We start from the raw sequence: 22,170 nt of genomic DNA on the forward strand, positions 1-22,170 counted from the left end.
TGTTTATATTACTAATAAAATTGGTATTGTTAGAAAATTTTATTGTTAGAAGAAGAGGTGGAGTTAAAGGAGGCTGGTGATACAATGAGAATTTACATTCAACGAGCTGTGCTAGCTTTAACTTCAGCAGTTTTGTATGTGCAGGGCAGAGGTAATGCTGTAAGCCTACAACTATCTCCACAGGAACCAAAGTGAAAAGAACCTCATTTTGAATGTGTGAGGTGAAAATGCTTTGCTTGGTGTCTGGTTAAATCTATGGATTGCTGTTGCCTTAATGGAGATTAGTTTGGGAATTTGTTAAAAGTTATGATAGTAATAATTTGTAGCCATGTGTACATATTTAACTTGTGTAAATTAATAAAAATGTTTCACTTAGTTTAATATAAAACCTCTCGAGAACTGGTGGTCTGATTCCTGAATTTAGAGTTGCATCTCAAACATACCACTTAAAATTATAGGTTATGACATTTGTTTAAAGTTTCCCTCTGGGATTTATAAACAGCTCAGCTTTACCAAAGGCTGTCTCATAACAATGTCCAGCAGGATACTCATGCTTGGCGAGCGTGGTCGGTTCTCCACCTGTGCCAATGCCCCGTTATCACATGGATCGTGGGAAACCATAAAACCGTCCCTTGAATAGGGCTAACCTTGTATCAGCTAGTTTAAAAGGTGCTCAGTGTTAAACCATGTCTGTCAGTTAATCAGCTCATTAATCCTTCAACTACATCTCGCTGTTCTTTCCAAAGGGAAGATATGATAACAATTTTATTCAAACCATTGCTGAAAGGCTCCAACCTTCATTCGAGATTGTAGGCTAAGTTACTGGAACCTTTCCATCTCTTTACACTTAGGATCAGTCTGCTTTTCTCACCAATGCACACAAATCCCTTTGTTGAATGTTGAACTTGTCTTCGGTATTACATGTACATTGTACATAAAACAAACTTTACGTTCCTGGTACAACACGTTATCAGTGCTACAGTGATGGTAGTAGTTAATGGCCGCTTAAAAAATATAAAGGGTTGTTAGTATATTATTAGACAAATGAGTTGTTTCATCAGGTTAGTGTGAGGTGGGGAAGTCTACCCAAGAAGGGTGATCTCCATGGTAGCAGTAACACCTCCACCTACCCCCAAGATCTCCATCCTCAGCCCTTCCCCCCAGCTGAAGAGGCAGAACTGCTGACTGGAGACTTCTTCAGTTCAATTCTCATTAATTGGCTCTCAGCACGAGATTCATATTTTGCCACACCTCCTGCTCCAACGGCTGGCACGACTGGTTTTCCTGCTTTCATACCTTTTGACATGGGGATGCGGGTAGGTGTGGGCCGCTGTGCTGACCCCTCCTGTGCTGCCTAAAAAAAGACAGAAAAAGCATTAAATGCACATTCTACCAGCATTTGTTTATAAAGTAAAGCTTTGATTTGTGCATATGGCTTTATAGAACTGAATGTTTTCTATAATGTCAAACCCATTTTCTGTGATTGACCACCCTTAGGAATTACATCTAATGCAGCTGTACTGTCAAAAAAGGTAAAACTCCAAAGTTCAAAACAGGTTCACATAGAAGCCAGTAAATATGGTACAAAATAACAGTTTCACAGTTCAGAGTTTCCTAAGCTTTACCTTCACTTCATGTGCCTCAAAAAATTAGGCAAGATCGCACCTCCCAATTCACTATGAGTGAATTGACCATGCTCTCCAGTTGCGGAAAGCTAGTGACTTTCAGCTGAAGGTTCTGATCAGCATTCTTGGAATTGGCTTTTTAGAAGCCACTGAACAGCTAACCAGCGGTCTGACCAAGTTATTCAGGCTTCCACTTATGCTCTCCTCTTAATCACAATGTATAAATTGCCTGAGATTTACAGCCACTGTTCATGGCAACAGAACCACTTTGTTTAATAATTCCCAAATGATTACAGATAGGTAAAGTAAATCTCTCATGGCACTGTTGCTGATGATTTACAGAATAAGGAATATCAAACTGTTGTAAACAGTATGTATGTATCCCTTTAATGCAATAAAGCATAATTGCTGTTTTGTAAAACACTGGGTAATAAACACCAATTGAATCCATACATAGGGATGTGAATGCAAAGGGCAGTAGGCATCTTGGTTTTGTTATTTTGTGATCTAGCAGCATATCAAGTGTAGTGCAAACTCAAGTCACTGGGAAATGCTGTGAACAGGAAAGAAACAATAAGAAATGCTGCAAGACCTTCCAGCATTTCTTACAGTGAGTGGAAGGCTATGTTTTATAACAATTGGGGTTTCAGGGAGGGTGATAAGGAAAAGGAAAGCATTGAGGTGGTGTGACATTTGTAGTAAACATTGCTGCATGCATATTGTGATATATGACATGAAATATATTCTAATGAGAGATAGATGTCCATTTCATAGTTGACGAGGTTTTCGCCACACAGTATTCACATCAACCCCCAGTTGGTACATTTTTAATTCTTTTCTTTCTGAAAGCAGCCAAAGCGAACACAAGATCTAAAGTTTGCCAGTTTTCCTCTACTTTGGGGGTTCCCCGTTGAGCTGTTTGGATGAGAACAGATCTAGAGGTTGTAATTGCTTCAATTATCAATGCACACTCATGGGCTCTTTGGAGGTTTTCGAGGATGAAACTCTCAGGAACAGAAAACTGGGGCAGATTTTCAATGTGGGGTTGGGAATTCAATACCTGGATGAATTCCGGATCCCGACCTTACACCCAAACTGTGTCGCACTTGCAATGCGATCTTCAAATGCAAATGGCCTAATTGGCCATGAGGCGAGGTTGGCGTTCAATTAAAAGTACCAAGTGCTTCCAGGGTGGGGGGTAGTTGGCTGTCTGGTGCCAGCAGCCATATTGGGGGTTACCACTACCTTGCTGATAAGAGCAGGCAGCTCAAGGTGGAATGCGGTTGCACATGGCCATGGTTGAGATGGATAGGAGCGCTCATGCCGACATAGGTTGCACCGACCAATTAAATTTTAAAAGTTATGCAAAGCAAGTTATCTGAGCTGTGCAGCAGACCAGATAGCTGTGCACTTGTGCACAAAACAGTTTGGGGGTGGGGAAAATCGCTGGGAAAATTTTCAAAATATCATTCTATTTCAGACAGGCCCCTGAACAAGCTCCTTAAGGAGATTAAGGGGCCATTAATTGGAAGCGGGCACCTTCCCCGTTCCCTACCATCCCCTGCTAGCTAATTGAAAATTCAAGACTGTCCCGGAGCAGTCAGAATCCTGACACGACCTCCGGCACTGTGATTTTCAAGGACCATTTGTCAGTTCCCGACATCGTGACCCTTTGAAAATCCTGGCCTCTGAACAGCAGGGAATCCATGACACTTACAGCAATTCCTTCTCGCACCACAATTGAATTTGGTCCATCTGGTAAAATGGTCAGTTATTTGAAGTTAAATAGAAAAGAAAGCATTCCTTGAACCAGTATAAATTGAAGTGGAAATCAAAAGATTGAGACTTGGGATTAGCATTACTTATATTCTTTATGAGCAAGAACAATTTGCAAAAAAAAAAATCACACTATACTGTCTTTCTCTCAAGTCCTATAATTGCAAGTCAGTAGTTGTCTGCATTAAAACTGTAAAGCATCTTGTAGTCTAAAATTACTTTGTGAAAACAAAAGTAATTTTGAAAAATAGTTACTTATAAAAAAGGGTAATCCTGCAACCAATCTTTACACAGCCAAGTTCCACAAACAGGAATCCAGTGAAGTTCCTTTTAATCAAAATTCGCAGGGTTTGGACAACGCAGACTTATTTCAAACCAAAAGAGCAAAGATAGTGCGGACACAATAAACTCAACAAAAATGCAGCTTTATGCCCACTGCCAGAGGGGCTGGAGAAAGAGGAAACTTCGCGCTTTGAGAGAAATAGGTTAACCACTATCTTTAGCATTATCCTGCTTTCGTCACTGTGCCTGTGATATTAGTGTTATTGCAGTGGCAAGTGCACTCACAATTAGTGTGATTTATCAAAAACTTCCAAGTTTATCCTATTATAGAACAGGATTAGAACACTTACAGACAATACAATATTTTATGTTTTAGCTTTGGTTGATTTGTCTGTAGACTCCATAACAGCTTTCCGCCTCACACGCAAACATTTCTTTGGGTGATATTCACAAACATGACTATTTGTACGCCAGTCATATAAACACACCACAGTATGAACATCGTTCCTACCAGTCAATCTGGTAGACAAGCTTTCCGTTGTTGATGGGCCCGTATAAAGTAGACGCCAGATTTGCCACAACAAAATAGTAATAGCGGAAGTTCCAACAAAGGAAGCTCTCTTGTAAAATTTCTGATAAATTGGTGTGCACCCTTTAATGCGGGCACTTCATTTAGCTACCTTTCATTGTTCTCGGTACATTTTATTATAGGCACCTCCTGCACCACTCATTACAATTGTTAAATAAACTCTGCACTTCATTTCTGACTTACAGCAAAATGAGGAAATCATGTTACTGTTGATTAAAAAGTTGAATTTGATCATTTGCATGGAGTTTAACCTAAACACTTCAACTTTTTCGCGAGCTGCAGACAGAAACCAACTCGACTGGCTGGATGCAGTGGTCAAAAAAGTAGTTACAAATTAAATAACAGATTTTTAAAAATGAATTAACTCAAGCGGTATTTTAAGTTAACTTTTATTGAAACATGATCATTCAGGGATACCGGGCCTTAATAAATATCCATTAGTCATTGAGATAATACAAAAATAAAAGACACGAGAGTTGTCTTTGATATGTAATCAAATATTTGCAGCAAATGTTGAAGAATGTGCGATTTCTTTTACAACGAATTTGTATGCCATAAACCATGTGGAAACAGCAAACATCGACAATACAGGCACACCTCAGCTAGCTCACAACCACATTTCATCAATCCTATTACCTTTTGCACTATAGGAATTCAAAACACTAGCAAAACTACATTCTATCTCTTGCTTGGCTCTAGCTGTAACTCTTTTGAGTACAAACCTGTTTCTATCTGTTTCAGATGAAGTTACATTGTTTCATAGTTTACCAGTGTGAGATTTGAACTCTTGATCTTGGGTTTACAAACCCAGTACCATAACCACTTGGCTATTTAGGCCAAGCTGGCTCTAGCTGTATTTGCAGTAAGCCGACCAGACTGTTTAACGCCTCAACTGAAAGACGGCACTTCCAACAGCACTCACTGAGATAAAAACAAAAAACTGCGGATGCTGGAAATCCAAAACAAAAATAAAAATACCTGGAAAAACTCAGCAGGTCTGGCAGCATCTGCGGAGAGGAACACTTCTGTTGAAGAGTCATACGGACTCGAAACGTTAACTGTGTTCCTCTCCGCAGAAGCTGCCAGACCTGCTGAGTGTTTCCAGGTATTTTTATTTTTGTTTCAGCACTCACTGACTTTGGAGCCCCCCTGTCGGACACGGTGTGTTTGATTGTAAATCCGCCCCTGCAACACATGCACTGTGCCACAATGAGTTGGATCCTAGAAAGTCAGTACTTCAAATTTACCAACATTTAGAAACTAGAACCACAACCTTTGCATTAGCAAGAGTAAGAACTGTTACATTAGTTCTTTGTTCATCCCCATAAAGGGGCTCTCAGCCTACTAGCTGACCAAGAAGATCCATTTACAGCTTGCTGACTACCTCCAAGTAGGTAGAAATGCCCATGCAGGAGTGGGAAACCAGTAAACCTTTAAAGCCCTTACAAAAGTTGGACCAAGGATTACTCTGCAGTCAGGAATTTGTCCCTCACTAGGCAACATAGTCAGGGGAGGCAGTGGCATAGTGGTATTGTCACTGAATAGTAATTCAGAGACCCTGGGTAATGCTTTGGGGACCTGGGTTTGAATCCCACCATGGCAGATGGTGAAATTTGAATTCAATTAAAATATGGAATTAAAAGACCATGTAAAAACCCATCTGGTTCACTAATGCCCTTTAGGGGGAAAAACCACAGCAATGTGGTTGACTCTGAATTAGGGATTGGTAATAAGTGCTGGCCTAGCCAGCAATGCCCACATCCCATGAACAAATAAAAAAAAACCCACAAGATACACACCCCTTGCACAAGAAAATGTCCTGGAATCATGCTTCTCTTGTGTGGAAACAGTCTGAATGGATTAAAATATAGATAAACAGATTTCAATCTTTTTAGTCCTAGCCTTTGGAAGTGGTGAGATTAGAAAGACATTTTCAGGAAACTAGAGTTTAGCTGTGTAATGGCAGAACCAGAGAAGGCATTGACAGAATGTTGAGTAAGTGTCACTTGTTGGCACTGTTGACGACACCTTCCATCACTCTGCTGATGATCAAAAGTAGGCTGGTGTGATAATTGGCCAGACTGGATTTGTCTTGCTTTTTGTAGACGTGTCTGGGCAATTTTTCACAATGTCAAGAAGATGCAAGTGTTGTAGTTGTACTTAAAAGCTTGGTTAGGGGGTGGCTAGCACAAGTCTTCAGTACCATTGCCAGGATGTTGTCAGGGCCTGTAGCATTTGCAGTATCCAGTGCCTTCAGCCATTTCTCGATATCACATGGAGTGAATTGAATTGGCTGAAAACTGGAATCTGAGATGCTGGGGACCTGAGGAGGAGGCGGATCATTCACTCAGCTGGATCATCCACTCAGCACTTCTGGCTGAAGATTGTTGCAAATGCTTCAACCCTGTTTTTTGCACTGGTGTTGAGCTCCCCCATCATTGAGGTGGGGATATTTGTGGACCCTCCTCCTGTTAGTTGTTTAATTGTCCACCACCATTGGTGACTGTGGCAGGACTGAAGAGCATTGATCTGATCTGTTGGTTGTGGGATTGATTAGCTTTGTCTATTGCATGCTGCTTCCATTATTTGACATGCAAGTAGTGCTGTGTTGTATCTTTACCAGGTTGATGCCTCATTTTTAGGTATGCCTGGTGCTGCTCTTTGCTTGTCCTCCTGCACTCTTCGTTGAACTAAAGTTAATCCCTTGGCTTGATGGTAATGGTAGAGTGGGGGAATATGCCGGACCATGGAGGTACAGATTATGGTATTATACAATTTTGCTGCTGTGGTTGGCCCACAGCACCTCATGGATGCCTAGTTTTGAATTACTAGATCTGATCAGCATTTATATCATTAGCACAGTGGCAGCGCCAGACAACACAATGGAGGGTATCCTTGTCTTCACGAGGACTGTGTGATGGTGTCTCCTACCTGTTGCTCTTTATCCTTTGAGGTGATGATGACCATGTTCATCATCTTGAGTACATGGGTACATAGGTTGACTGCTGAGGCTGATCTGCACCCAGAAAATTCTACTGTAACTAGGATAAAATTCTCAGATGATTGAGTTTTGGATGAGTTTCTGGCTTGGGATTTCCTCTCCTTACATTTTCTCTCTGCCTCTGATATGTGCTTGCTTTCAAAGGAGGCTGCACCATTTTTTTTAAAAATTGATTACACCAGGTGCAGATAACCTAGGTGAGCTTCTCCCAGGGCATGGGGTCGATATCAAAACTCCTAAGCAAAGCCTCCAAAGTGTCCTTGTTGCGCTTCCTTTGGAAACCATGAGAGCGCACCCCAGACTCTAAGCTCTCCATAGAAGATTCATTTTGATGAGTGAGTGTCAGGCATTCTGGCTACATGACCAACCCAACTCAGATGAGACTTCTCAATATGGTGTAGATGCTTGGCATGCCAGCTTGGGTGAGCACCTCCATGTCTGGTATTTTGGCCTGCTATCTGATCTTCAGAAGCTTCCAAGGGCAACTGAAGCAACAGTCTCTTGGCAATGACACTGTTACACAGTCTAAGGTTCACATGCATAGAGCAAAGGGGGAAGGACTATTGCTCTAAAGCTTTCAGTTTGGCTGGCAGACTTATTCCTTTTCATTCCTAGATTGCTGTTTAAAGTCTGTTACATACTACAGTTGCTTTGACAATTCTTGCATGTGTCTCATCACTAATATGGACAGCTTGAGACACTGTGCTGCCGAGGTGAATGAACTTACCCACTGCTGACATGAACTGGTCATGGACTGAAATTGTGGGCCTCAAGATAGGGTTTTCCTGGAGCAGGCTGGTTCATTACTTCAGTTTCCTTCATGCTGATTGTAAGGCAGAGGTTGTCACATGCTTTAGAGAACAAGTCCTTGCTACATTGCATGTCCAGCTCTAAACCAGCAGCTGGTGCACAGTCATCAGCAAACAGGAAACTGTGAAGTATGCCCTTGGAGACCTTGGTCTTTGTAGGAGTCACCTGAGATTGAGCAGCTTCCTGCCTTTGCTTTATTTGATTTCAATGCTAGGATCACCATCATGGAAGGCATCTGAGAGCACAGTGGAGAAAAACATGAAAACATACTGAAGAAGGTTGGTGTTAGCACGCTGACCTGCAACTCCATTAATGACTGGGAATGAGTCAGAAGACTTACCATCATCCAGTGAGTTTCTCCATTATCTTCACTAGGCCTTCATGGCTGACTGTGTCTAAAGCCTTGGTCAGGTCAACAAATGTGGTGTAGAGGTCCCATGTTCTGTTCTGTTCTTGGCATTTCTTTTGGAGCTAACTGCAGACACCATATCAACGGTTCACATTTCTGAAACCACATTGACTCTCTGGCAGCAGACTCTGGTTGAGATGTTGCACGAGGTGGTTCAGAAGGATTCAGGCAATGATTTTGCTGGTGATGGAGAGGAATGAGATTCTTTTATGATTGTCACAAGATTGGTGCATTTTTTTTTTTGCTGGTACAAGTAAACAATGGAGGACTTTTTGTATTCTTGTGTTCCTAGCTCATACATAGAGTGAGAGCTCAGTAAGCTTCTTGACCAGGCATTGACCTCCTTGTAGACCTCAGCTCCTGGAGCTTTGTCACTAAACATGAATTTGATAGTTTTAATAATTTCTAACAGCGTGGGAGTGTCATTAAGAAAGCAATTGATGGCAACCGGTTGATTGTCTCTTCATTGATGGATACCTATGGAGGATGCACTTCAAGTGCTCTGCCACCCTTCTAGGATTTGGGCTTTTTCTTGAGTGGTGTCATTAACTGGCCACTTAAGGGCCTCAATAACCTTACACGTACTCTGCCCCCATAAAACTTCAGCCAGGTCAGGGCAAGTATGTAGGCAGCGGGAAAGCAACCCGCTGGATTCTACTTGTTCCTCCACCTTCAAACACATTGGCGGCGAGAGTAAAATCCAGCCCCATGTTTGACAACGCTTTCAGGTTTTGAGAGTATAACTAGCAGGATAGATAAGGGGCAACCAGTGGATGTAGTGTATTTTGATTTTCAAAGGGCATTTGATAAGGTGTGAAATTATCCATTTTTGTAGAATGAATATAAAGGCAGAATTTTTTTTTAAAAGGCAAGACTTGTAAATGTTAGTATTCTGTTGAATTTTGTACATGAGTCACAAAGTTACATGCAGGCAAATTAGCAAGCACTTAGGAAGGCACAGAGGTTGGCCAAACAAGAAGGTAAATAATATATTTAGAGCATGAGAGTATAGAGGTTTTGCTGTAATTATGTCAGGCTTGGATTTGACCACACCTGGAATACCATGTGTAGTTTTGGTCTCTTTACCCAAGAAAGGACAATACTTCCCTTAGGGAGGGTGCAGTAAATGATCACTAGATTGGTTCATGTGATAAGATGGCTGTTCAATGAGGAGAGATTGAATAGATGGGCCTATATTCTCTGGAGTTGAGGAAAAATAATGCTGATATTTAAGAAGGGAGATCAAACATGTCCAAGAAATTATAGACCAATCAACTTAACAGTTGGAAAGTTAAGAAGAATCCCTATTAAAAAGGAAAAATAGAAAAACATCTAGAAACCAAAAATATAATAAAATGAATAGCCAGCGTGAATTTCAAATGGGAAAATCTTGCTGGAGCAACCTCATGGAATTCTGTGAAGAGGTGACAGCTAGAGTAGACAAGGGGAATACAGATGTAATTTATCTAGCTTTCCAAAAGGCCTTTGATAAGGTACCATATAATAGAATAAATGTCATAACAGGGGCCCAGTGGCAATATAGATACTTACCTGGCTGCAGGATAGAAAGTAGAAGGTAGGGGTAAAGGGTAGCTGATCAGAGTGGCTTAAGGGACCCCACTAAGATCAATTTTGTGCCACTGTAATTCATAATTTATATTAACAATTTAGACTTTGGAATCAAAAACATAATTCTAAATTTGCAAATGACACTAAATGGGTGGTTGGGGGTGGGGTGGTGGTGGTGGAGATGGATAGTCAATACTGAGGAGAACTGCAACAAATTACATTAAGACATTAATAAATTTTCAGAATGGGCATTCATTAGGCAAATGAATTTTGTAAAGAACATATCTTTATTTTCTGTTGGGCTGTGGATTTTAAAATTACAGTGGCTGCAGTTTGAAAGACATGTCCAGTGGAACAGGATGAGAGATATATACATTGTTACAGTCCTGGGACAGTGTGTCATGAAAGACAGGATGGTGCCAGAAAAAAGTCCTGGGCCAAGGGAGCTGCCTGGCAACAACGTTTTAATTGGCTCCTGACCAGGTGAACAGATTTTGTGTAAGCCTAGTGCAGCAGAATAGTTCCTAGCCTGAAAGAAAAAAAGACCCAAAACCTCTTGCTCCTGTGTGTGGAAGATTCCAGTAATTTCACAATAAGAGCTAGCTGGCTTTTTCCTCCTCATATCGCTATAGCCTGCTTGCTCTCTCCGAAAACCCCTGTCAAGAGGCAAAAGGGAAAATCACTGTTAGAGGCATTGAAATGCAAGTGCTCAACCAGTGAACTAAATACTGGAAGTGCTGGAAGACCACCTTGTGTTATCAACAAGAACTGAAAGGTATATGGAAGACGGACATTGATCAAAATCAACTCATCGAATCCTGTACTCTGGAATTGGTGCTATTGATCAGTTTTATCCCACCCTTAAAATCCATTCTTTTGGTGTGTTTTATGTGCCTTGTATGTGTGTGTATAGGGACTTAGGGGGTAGAGTTTAGGTTATAGAGTTAGAAATTTGCTGTTTATATGTTTTTCTTTTCCCACTGGTTTGTTCAATAAACAGTTATTTACTTATTAAGTTTATAAACCTGATGCTTCTATTCTGTTAACATAAATTAAACAATTAGGTGCTTTGATCAAACTTATCACATTTGTTGCAGCTCTGGAAGCAGTGGGGTTTGATATTGCAGCACACTATCCCCATGAGTTGTGGCAGGATGATGGGAGGAAGTTCAAGGGTGACAGAGGGAGGATGTAGGTGGATGGGTTGCAGCTGCAGGGTCACACTGTTTCCATTGACATGGTTGCTAACACAGGTTGAGCTGGCAAGAGATCAGGTTCTTGTGGAAGGAGGCCATTGGGATGGGAGGGTCATACATTCCCATTGGTCAACAACAACTGCTCAATGGCCTTCATCCATGTACACAAATGTGCTCATATCTTTGCTTGCCTTCTCCATACTGTTCACTTTGTGGATTTGCTATGGTTGACCAATAGAGCTCTTTAAAATTATGAAAGGTTTTGATCCAGTAAACACAGAGGGTATTTTCACCTGTGGGGAAGAGTAAAACTAGGCACTATAGAAGATAGTCACCAAGAAATCAAAAAGGGAATTGAGAAGAAACTCCTTTATCCAAAAAGTGGAATTCACTATCACAGCGAGTAGTTGAAATGAATAGTATAGAATAATTTCAGGGGAGGCTGGATAAGTATAAAGGGAAAAGCGAATAGAGGATCCATGCAGATAAAATTAAATCAGGAAGGGAGGGAGGAGGCACGAGTGGAGCATAAGCAGCAACATGGCCTGTTTCTAGGCTGTATACTCTATGTAATGAGAGGTTATTGCATTGAAGCATGTAAAATTCTTAGGAGGGGTGATAGGGTAGATGTTGAGAGGCAGTTTCCCCTGGTTATGGGGTCTAGAACTAGGGGTGATAGTCTGTAGAACTAGGAATCATCGTCTCAGGATAAGGGATCAGCCATTTAAGACTGAGATAATGAGAAACTTCTTCATTAAGATGGTTGCAAATCTGTGGAATTCTTTACCCCAGAGGGCTGTGACTGCTCAGTCATCAAATACATTTCAACACTCAGATTTTGGGCACTAAAGGAATTGAAGGATATGGGGATAGGGTGGAAAAGTGGAGTTGAGTTCAGCTGTGATCTTACAGAATCACGGAGCAGGTTTGAGGGGCCATTTGACCTACTCCTGCACCTAGTTCTTAGAATATCAGTTCACAAGACTTGTTTATAAAGAGGCCATTTAAAACAAGACAAAGAAAAATCACATCACATTATGTCGAAAACCTCACAACATATTTAATCATCACATTCCAACCATTAATATCATCTGAAACTTGGGAACTGTTAATTGTCAATCTCTACAATGCACAGTTTTCTAGCTATAATGCATACAAGTGCTGTATTTCGAAAGCTCTGGTAAAGCCAATAAGTAGATCAATACACATCAGTTAATCTTTGACTAATATAACATATATTCCGAATTACAATCCAGACCAATAAAAAATCAAATCAAATTGAATCAAGAACTAAATATCAACTTCATTTCACCACTACAGAGATCCCACCAGACATGCAAGCCCTTCACTCAGCTCATAACTAAAACGTCGGCTGGCTAGAAGTTTACACAACATTTTACATGGCTGTCTTTAATATACAGTTTAAGTTTAAAATGGCATCTCACCCTTAGCTTCCCTGTTATTTTTAAGAACTTTCTGGATTTGCATATTAATTATCAAGTAATTGCCACAGAAAGTTAGGACTGGAATTTAACAATATAAGTACCTATTAAAGATGTGTTGATTGTATTTGTCAAATCATCCTTGCTGGTCCAAAAATAGAACAATATAAGCTGTTGAGCCTCAATGGTAAAATTGTTAGCGATGTCAAAATATCAAACTTTAAATTTAAATCTTTTTCTTATGCCTCTTTGTCCCTTTTCCTCTTGTAATCCAAACTGTCTTTCCATCTCTATTTGTCTTTCTGTACTGTACCCAATTTGACTTTAAGCTACTATCCTTTTTCAACATTCCTCCGTTTCTCTCTGACTCTTTAAATTTCTTTGGTTAAGATACATTGTTGGTCCAATGTTCATTTAGGCCAGAGATCCACTGTTGCCCTTGCCTTGAAGTTTAACAGCACATACCTCCAGCAAGTTATGGCATAAAAAAACTGAGCTGAAGGAAGGAGAAAAATGTCTAATTCGTGGCATATATCACGAGATGCCCTGATCCACTAAAATCAGAGTCTGTATCTTTTTCAAATGCCAAACCTTAACTGTACTATAAAAATGGTCAACATGGAAGAAATGTTTATCCCTCAAGTCATGTCACATTGTCACTGTGTTCATGGCTTTGATGTAATTTTTTAAAACTTCATTCATGGGATGTGGGCATCGCTGGCTGGGGCAGCATTTATTGCCCATTCCAAATTGCCCTTTGGTGAGCTGCCTTCTTGAAATGCTGCAGTCCATGTGATTTAGGTATACCCACAGTGCTGTTAGGGAGGAAGCTCCAGAATTTTGACCCAGCGACAGTGAAGGAATGGCAATACATTTCCAAGTCAGGAAGGTGAGTGGCTTGGAGGGGAACTTCCAGGCGGTGCTGTTCCCATGCATCTGCTGCCTTTGTTCTTCCAGATGATAGTGGTCATGGGTTTGGAAGATGCTAAGGAGCCTGGTGAGTTCCTGCAATGTATCTTGTAGATGGTACACACTGCTGCTACTGTGCATCAGTGGTGGAGGGAGTGAATCTTTGTGGATAGGATGACAATCAAACAGGCTTTGCCCTGAATGGTGTCAAGCTTTGAGTGTTGTTGGAGCTGCAATCATCCAAGCAAGTGGAGGGTATTCCATCACACTCCTGACTTATGCCTTATAGATGGTGAACAGGCTTTGGGGAGTCAGGAGGTGAGTTACTCGCTACAGGATTCCTAGCCTCTGACCTGCTCTTGTAGCCACAGTATTTATATGGCTAGTCCAGTTCATTTTCTGGTCAATAGTAACCCCCAGGATATTCATAGTGGGGGATTCAGCGATCATAATGCCATTGAATGTCAAAGGGTAATGGTTAGATTCTCTCTTGTTGGAGATGGTCATTGCCTGGCACCTGTGTGTCACGAATGTTACCCACCGCTTGTCAGCCCAAGCCTGGATATTGTTCAGGTCTTGCTGCATTTGGACATGGACTGCTTCAGTATCTGAGGAGTCATGAATGGTGCTGAACATCGTGCAATCATCAGTGAACATCATCAGCAAATACCCCCACTTCTGACCTAATGATGGAAGGAAGATCATTGATGAAGCAGCTGAGATGGTTGAGCCTAGGACACAACCTTGAGGAACTCCTGCAGTGATGTCCTGGAGCTGAGATGGTTGATCGCCAACAACCACAATCATCTTTCTTCATGCTAGATACAAGCGCGGAGAGTTTTCCCAAATTCCCATTGACTAATTATGCTAGGGTTTCTTGATGCCATACTTGGTCCAATGCTGCCTTGATTATAAGGGAAGTCACTCTCGCCTCACCTCTGGAGTTCAGCTCTTTTGTCCATGTTTGAACCAAGGTTATAATGAGGTCAGGAGCTGAGTGGCCCTGGCAGAATCCAAACTGAGCATCAGTGAGCAGGTTATTGCTAAACAAGTGTCTCTTGATAGTACTGGTGATAACCCCTTCCATCACTTTACTCATGATCACGAGTAGACTGATGGAGCGCTAATTGGCCAGGTTGGATTTGTCCTGCTTTTTGACATACCCAGGCAATTTTCCACATTGCCGAGGAGATGCCAGTATTGTAGCTTGGCTAGGGGCGCACAAGTCTTCAGTAGTATTGCTGGAATATTGTCAGGGCCCATAGCCTTTGCAGTATCCAAAGCCTTCAGCTGTTCCTTTATGTCACGTAGAGTGAATTGAACTGGCAATAATAGATGCTAAACTATTTAGCCAAATGTAGCTCAAAGGACTCAATTTACAGGCAACAGGACTCGAAGTTGCATATTAAATTTTCATCGAAAGCACTGGGCTGCAGACAATGAAAGATAGTTGGACATTCTGGTCATTGTTCACACTTATTGCTATTGCAACAATTCTTATTTATTCAGACTCATCAAGAATCATTGGCACGTTGAGTTGATAGATTTTGACTTGAGTGGAGCTTTGTGATTGAACTAAAAGCCAACACTGGAGTCAGGCTGACAGATGGAAAGACACAGACTGCAACGTGTGGAAAATTCTTTCTGGGCTGTAGATTGTGGGATTTATTTTCTTCATGTCAATTAAGATTATTTACTGATATCAGGAAGCAGAGCTAGTGTATTATTTGCATTATTACGCGAAGAGAAGTATACACTGAAGCAAGTGAATTCAATTAGAACTGTTGCTTTGAATCGTCACGTACTGAGAATTAAAGCGATTTAATGTTACCAAGTGTCTACCTAGTCAGCTGTTGGAAGGATTAAAGAGTACAGAACATGAATATCTAGTTGAAGTCACAGGGGAATACTGTTACACTTTCAGATCATGCTATTGTCCAGGCAGATATAGGGAATTCTGATTCAACTCCGGTAGAAGAGAGATGGTCAGACTACTTATAGAGCAAGGTATCTGCAACAGATCCACATTTGTAGAAGGAAAATTATACAGACTACGGTGAGATTTTTTTCCTTGACAGGATCCATTTTAGGATTGAGAGAACATGCACAAACTTAACTTCAACTATTCAGCATCTCAACGCAGGAAAACCCTATAGGATTGAAAGACAAAATAGAATCCGAACACTTTGAAGCAAATTACAAACAATTGTAACTATTGCTGAAGAAGAGCGCACGGGGCAGGTTAACTGCAGTACAGTCATTGTTCACACTGTATTTAAAGGGGCAGGAAGAGCACTTGTACTGTTAACGCAAACATAATGCACTTAAAAGGTCTTTTGAGCTGTGAAACTTAATTTCTCAAGGGACCTCTAAACATGAATATTCTCCAAATTGGGGAAAAATCCAGGATGTTAATCAATCCTTACTTTGCCTTTATTCAAACATAGCTTCCTCTCATGGAGATAAGCTTCACCTTTTTCACAACTCTAGGGCCTGAATCTTCAGCTTGGTGAGCGAGGGTGGGGGCAGGACCCGCTTGCTGAGGTGTAAAATGACACGTGGTGACATTGGGCAGGCATCCCGATGTCACAGCACGTCATTTAGATTTTCAGTTCTGCAGGCACGCAGCCAAGTCGGCTGCGTGCCTGCCGAACTGTCGAGGGTCTATGAAGGCCATCCAAATATCAATTAAACTAATAAATTAAGCTGCCTGTCCAACCTTAAGGTTGGTGGGCAGGTGAAGAGCCCAGGCAGCCTTCCCATTTTTCATGGAACTTCATTCACAGGCGAGATGAGGTTTCATGAAGTGTTTATAAATTGAATAAAATTTTTAATAAAAATTCATTGACACTGTCACATGAGGAGACGTTTCTTAAAATTTTTTTCTTTTCTTTATTAAAATTTTGGGAACTTAAACTAATTTCCCTGAGGCAACTCTGTGCCCTGGAGATTTCTGCGCTCTTTCGGGCATGCAGGCCCTGACTCAGGGAACACCCCCCTGCCCGCACAGGGAGCCCACCAATAATTGGCCCATCCATGTAAAATGGTGGCGCAGACCCCGATTGGGGGCGCCGATTGGGTCTGCGCTCGCCCTGCACAACACCCCCAATGGGGGAAATTTCTCCTATAGGAGTCATTGTGTCCCATGGAATATTAATATGAAGTAACCAGGTATTGGTGGAGTTAGTCAAAGCTGGCTGTGAAAGTTTAATCAGAAATAAAATATTGGTAGAGAGGTATGCAATGATCAACTACAGATGGACAACGACGACAACAGCAACAGCTTATTTTTATATAGTGCCTTTAACAAAATAAAATGTTCCACAGCCCTACTCAGGAATGTTATGAAGCAAAATTGGACAAACCAGCCACACAAGGCAACATTAGGGCAGATGACCAAAAGCTTTTTTTTCAAAAAAAGGAAAGCAAAGTAGAGGAGGAGAGGTTTAGGAAAGGAATTCCAGAGCCTAAGAATTAGGCAGCTGAAGGCATTGCCAACTATGGTGGAGCAATTAAAACCAGGGATGCCCGAGAGACCAGTAGTAAATGAGCACATATACCTGAGGATTGGGGGGCACTGGGGGAGATAGGGAGGAGAAAGGCTATGAAGGGACTTGAAAACAAGATGAGAATTTTAAAAATTGAGTCACTTCTTGGAAGGGAGAGAATGTAGCAAGTATACGGGTGATGGGTGAATGGGTGATGTGAGTAAGGACACGGGTAGAGTTTTGGATGACCTTGAGTTATGGAGCGCTGAATATGGGAGACCAACTGGGAGTGCATTAGGCTTGTCAAGTCTAAAGGTATCAAAAGGTATGGAAGAGGGTATCAGCAGCAGATGAACTGAAGCAGTAGAGGAGTTGGGAAATGTCACAGAAAAGGAAATAAGCAGTCAATAATAAGCAGATATGTGCTTAGAAGCTCATCTCAGGGTCAAATATGACACAAAGGTTGTGCACAATCTTGTTGAGCCCCAAACAGTTTCTAAGGCGATGGATGGAGTCAGTAAATAGGGAAGAGAGCTTATAGCAGGGACCAAAGCTAATAGCTTCAGTCTTCCTAATGTTCAGTTGGAGGAAATTTCCTTGTCATCAAAAAAAAATGGATATCTGATAAGTAATCTGACAAATTACAGACAGTGGAGGAATTCTGAGATGTGTTGGAGAGGTAGAGCTGGATGTCATCGACATACATGCAAAAACTAATGCTGTGTTTTCTATGATGTCACTGAGGGGCAATATGTAGATAAGAAATAAAAGAGTGGGTCAGGAATGGATCCTTGGAGGACATAAGATTTGAAGGTGTGCGAGCGGGAAAAGAAGCCATTGCAGGTGATACACTGACTATGATCAGATAGCGAAGCATCAAACCAGGTGAGAGCAGCCCCACTCGCATGTACTACAGTGGTCATACACTGGAGGAGCATGGTGTGGTCAACCATGTCAAAGATTGCTAACTGAGAAGATGTAAAGGGATAGTTTACCTTTGCCACAGTCACAAATGTTACAAATTTGTAACCTTGATAAGAGCCATTTCAGTACTCTGGCAGGGGCAGAAATCCGACTAGAGGGATTCAGATATGGAGTTCTGGGAAAGATAGGTATGTACTTTGGAGGCAATGACACATTCAAGGACTGGGAGGAAAGAGTAGGTTGGAAGAGGGGCAGTACTTTGCAAGGATAGTGAGGCCAGGGTTGTTTTTTGAGAGGTAAGGTAAGGTGATGACGGCAGATTTAAGGGAGAGTGGGGCAACATCTGAAGAGAGAACTGTTACTGAAATCAGCTAACAGGGGGACCAGGAGGGGAAGTTGGGTGATCTGCAGTTTAACAGGAAAAGGATCAAGGGAGGAGGGGTACTTGTGGACAAGGTGAGCTCAGAGAGGGCACAAGGGGAAATGGGAGAGAAAGTAGAGAAAGAAAGGGAGTTTTGGAGGAAGTTTGACCTGGTGGGCTAGTGGAAGGGAGGGATGCAGCAGAGACAGCTGATCAAATTGTTTCAATCTTAGTGACTTAAAAAGTTAATGAGCTCCCTGAACTTACTGTTGGAGATGAGTGTGGAGAAAACAAGGGAAAAAGGAGTTTAAGAAGATGGTAGAAGAAAGAGACTGGGGGTCATCTTTGCATTGCAGAATGATCATGGAATAGCGAGCAGTTTTAAAAATGAGAGCAGGATCCAATTGGTAGTGCTTTTTGTGGTCCAGCCAGATCTATCAGTTAATAGCAATTATCTATGTCCGTTCATATCTACATCTATTGGACTAAGGCATCAAAAGGTGGAGGTGAGGCACAGTTGAGCAAATCAGTAGCTGAACAAAGCACTAGACTAGTGAAGTTCAGTAAATTAGATCGACATCAGTTAAGGAGGATTAATTATCGAAGAAAATCATTACTAATACAAAATCCTGTTACAGTTCAACTGACTAGTGATTGGAATACCAGCAGTAGTTCCAAAAAAGGCACTGTCTACGCATATCTTAGGTGATATCATTGTCAATAATGATCATCAACAATATACAGTTGGTACTACAACAGCTTCAAGATGACCTGCATGTTAACCTTAAAAAGAATTTTCTGAATAACGTTCCACTCTTCAGTTTGAATGGAGGACAAAGAAAGGCTTCTAAATAAATAAATTTAGGCAGACAGATAGCCTGGTACATTCATTCCTTATACTTGACTTTTTTTTAATTTTAGCTGTTCTCAAGGTGTGGGCAACATTGGCAAAACAGTATTTAGTGGCTGGTCCTGGTTGCTGAAGTGGTGATGAGTCTATTTAACAACAGCAGTCCTTACTCTGATGCACTCTTACAGATGGTGTTAGGTAGGGAATTCTAGTTTTCTGACCCAGCAATGATAAATGAATGGCTATCTACACCCAAGTTAGGATCATGTGTAACTTGGAGGCAATAGTTATTGCTCTTGTCCTTTTCAGTGGTGGAAGTTATAGGGACAAGGATTGCTTCTAATGCAAGTTTGGCAAGCTGTTGCAATAGTGCAATGATGGATTAAAGCCACATTTCTTGCTAAATTTATAATTGTGTTATCACTAAAATTGTGTATGCCATAACTTAGAATAAACTTTGCTCACTCCCTCAAGCATCAAAAATGCTTACATTTTCAAGTTCAGCATAACCTCCTTAATTGTTTTTAAAGCCATAATTTTGTTTTAATTGTTTAAGTGCAGCCAGTCATTGATACCTGCTGGCATTTTGCTAACAGTGTCATCTAGAATTAGGCACAACATGAAACGTAACATTTACCTATTTATGCTGCAGAATTAAATGATGGTTAAATGTTGTCAAGGAAACTCATCACAAAACTCTTCTCAGTCATTACCAATTTGCATTTAACCATATGGGTGCATCAAAATTATGGTATTCTCTTTATAAAATGAAAAAGTCAGAACACAAGATGTTGACAATGTGCAAATCAAAAGCAAGAACAGCAGCTAGGAGAAAATCCAATGAATTTGGAAGATGTATGAAATCAGCAAAATCTATTAAAAGAAAGAGAATCAGAGCCAATTAAATTGCTCCAAATATTGTTTAGAAAAATCATTCGGCTGCCATTTTGCCTTCCTCAGATAATTGAGAACCTGTGTTATAATCTTTATTTCCACTTATAATAGAGATAGACTTTTAAGATTACCTAATGAACTGCATTATCTGTGTTTGAAACGTCTCTAACATGTTCCATTAGAAACCTCGAAAGGCATGAGGTAAGGAGTCAGGTAGATTCCCCCAGTGATCAATCTGTCAGCTCAAAGAAAGCCCAACAATGGAGTATTATGTGGCGATGTGTAAGCAGCCTGTGGAGAAGTCTCTGAGCATGCACTTCAGGATGACTCTCTTCTGACTAAAATGCACAATTATATTTTGTGGTAAACAAAAACAGAATTACCTGGAAAAACTCAGCAGGTCTGGCAGCATCGGCGGAGAAGAAAAGAGTTGACGTTTCGAGTCCTCATGACCCTTCGACAGAACTTGCGTGCGAGTCCACTTGCGTGGTGACTGACAGAAAGTGGTCATTCAGAGAGCATACCAGAACTTGCTGTTTATATGCTTCATGCCTCTGTCACTCATATATAAATCAACATTTACAGTGACAACAATACCCAAGGAAACTTTCGAGTAGCAGAGCTTTTGGGTATTTTTAAAAACATTAAAATAAGGTCAAGCATGAACTCTTCAACTTTCTCAAAGGCAAAGAAATAATATGGGTTTTTATATTCAAGGGGTTATAAAGGTTTGTAATGCTTTCAAAAATGATTACAGCCCTCTGCATTTCTTTTATTTGCATTCATCAAACCTAAAACCAACTAAAATGCAAATTTTGTGTTGTTAATCCAGCTTGGAGGCAGATTAAAAAATTTTGATTTAAACACTAAACAACATGTTTTAGTAGCACAGTGTTGTTGCGCAATTATTTGGTGAAGAGAAAGATGCAAATTAGTTTAAAGTTTTCATAGGTTTTATATATTTCATAGCACCTGCAAGGTAAACATATATGATTTGAAAAGTGGAGTGGCTCCCCCATGTTATTTGCAGAGATTTTACTTACTGTGTCAAAGGAACTAATTTATTTCTCTATATAAAAGGGAATCGAGAACACATTTACTTTCCAGTAACCAATGTGTAGCTGAAATAGGATAATCCTGAAGCAGTGAATGATTTGGCCAGAGCACAGCAAGACCCAATAATGCTAGATCGGCCCACGAATAATCAAGCCAACTGTGCAACAAATATGTTCAGATTTGCGCCTCTAATACTTGAGGAAGCCATACAGCAGGATACAACCAGGGTGGGACAAAGCAAAGGAGCAGTTGAGTAGATCAACAGATTTAGTTTCATCATTGTAAATGGAGAGCTAAAGAGACAGTTGGAAGGTTGAAAGTACAATTGTAAATGATGGGGGGAGCAGTTCTAAAGATTTTTTCCAGGGTCAGAGGCAGATGGAAGAGGTATTGGGAGGGATGGGGGGGGGGTGGAGTAGTAGAGGTGGGGTGGGACTGATCTGGGTTTAAATTTAGGACTTGGAGGTAAAAGTGGACTGTATGAAAAGAACCCCACTGCCATTGCATTACTACAGCAATTGGAGGTTAATTTGGTGAAAGGGTAAAACCAGGTGATAAATGGATGCCAAGCTAATAAGAAAAGTCTGTTTGAAAGTCTAGTTTCAACATGCAACTTTGGTCCTTATTGCTGTTTACCATAATTTGAACTTGACTGGAGGTGCTAAATCGGACATCTGCAAGCTTAGCACTCAAACAGTGATTAGATGTAATTTTTGTAGAGCAGTGTGTATGGGCTTCATGCATCCACTACCACTGAAGGTGTGGAGCGGGCTGGCTAACAATTTCAGATTTTAGGATTCATCAGAGACTAGGTGAGAGGGTGCACAGGTTCTCAGACATGGCACTAAAGTTCCAGGTGAAGGAGGATGAATGTCCTGTGCCTTCAGTGAGGAGGAAGCTGTCTACCTCACCTTCTTACAGCAGCTGATGTTGCTCTGTTAGCCCCTATATCCTCCTCCCATTCCTCTAACAAACCACAGAGAACACCT

The 22,170-nt window shown here is 41.0% G+C and overlaps 1 protein-coding gene across 4 annotated transcripts in view; it reads right to left on the reverse strand.

Annotated features, from left to right (window-relative positions):
• Nucleotides 1–22,170, reverse strand: part of LOC121271778 (filamin-A-interacting protein 1-like) — a 327,233-nt gene that overhangs the window by 23,611 nt on the left and 281,452 nt on the right. For 3 of the 4 annotated variants that reach the window (XM_041178055.1, XM_041178046.1, XM_041178072.1), the window contains one exon: nt 1,131–1,354. In XM_041178055.1, coding sequence (XP_041033989.1) covers nt 1,148–1,354 — 207 coding nt within the window. In that variant the 3' untranslated portion in view covers nt 1,131–1,147. Of the gene's footprint in view, nt 1–1,130; nt 1,355–8,464; nt 8,673–22,170 lie in introns of those variants that run through there. The other variant, XM_041178064.1, reaches the window with a different exon arrangement.

Source organism: Carcharodon carcharias, chromosome 2, assembly GCF_017639515.1.
Source record: "Carcharodon carcharias isolate sCarCar2 chromosome 2, sCarCar2.pri, whole genome shotgun sequence".
In the NCBI taxonomy this organism is placed as follows: Eukaryota; Metazoa; Chordata; class Chondrichthyes; order Lamniformes; family Lamnidae; genus Carcharodon; species Carcharodon carcharias.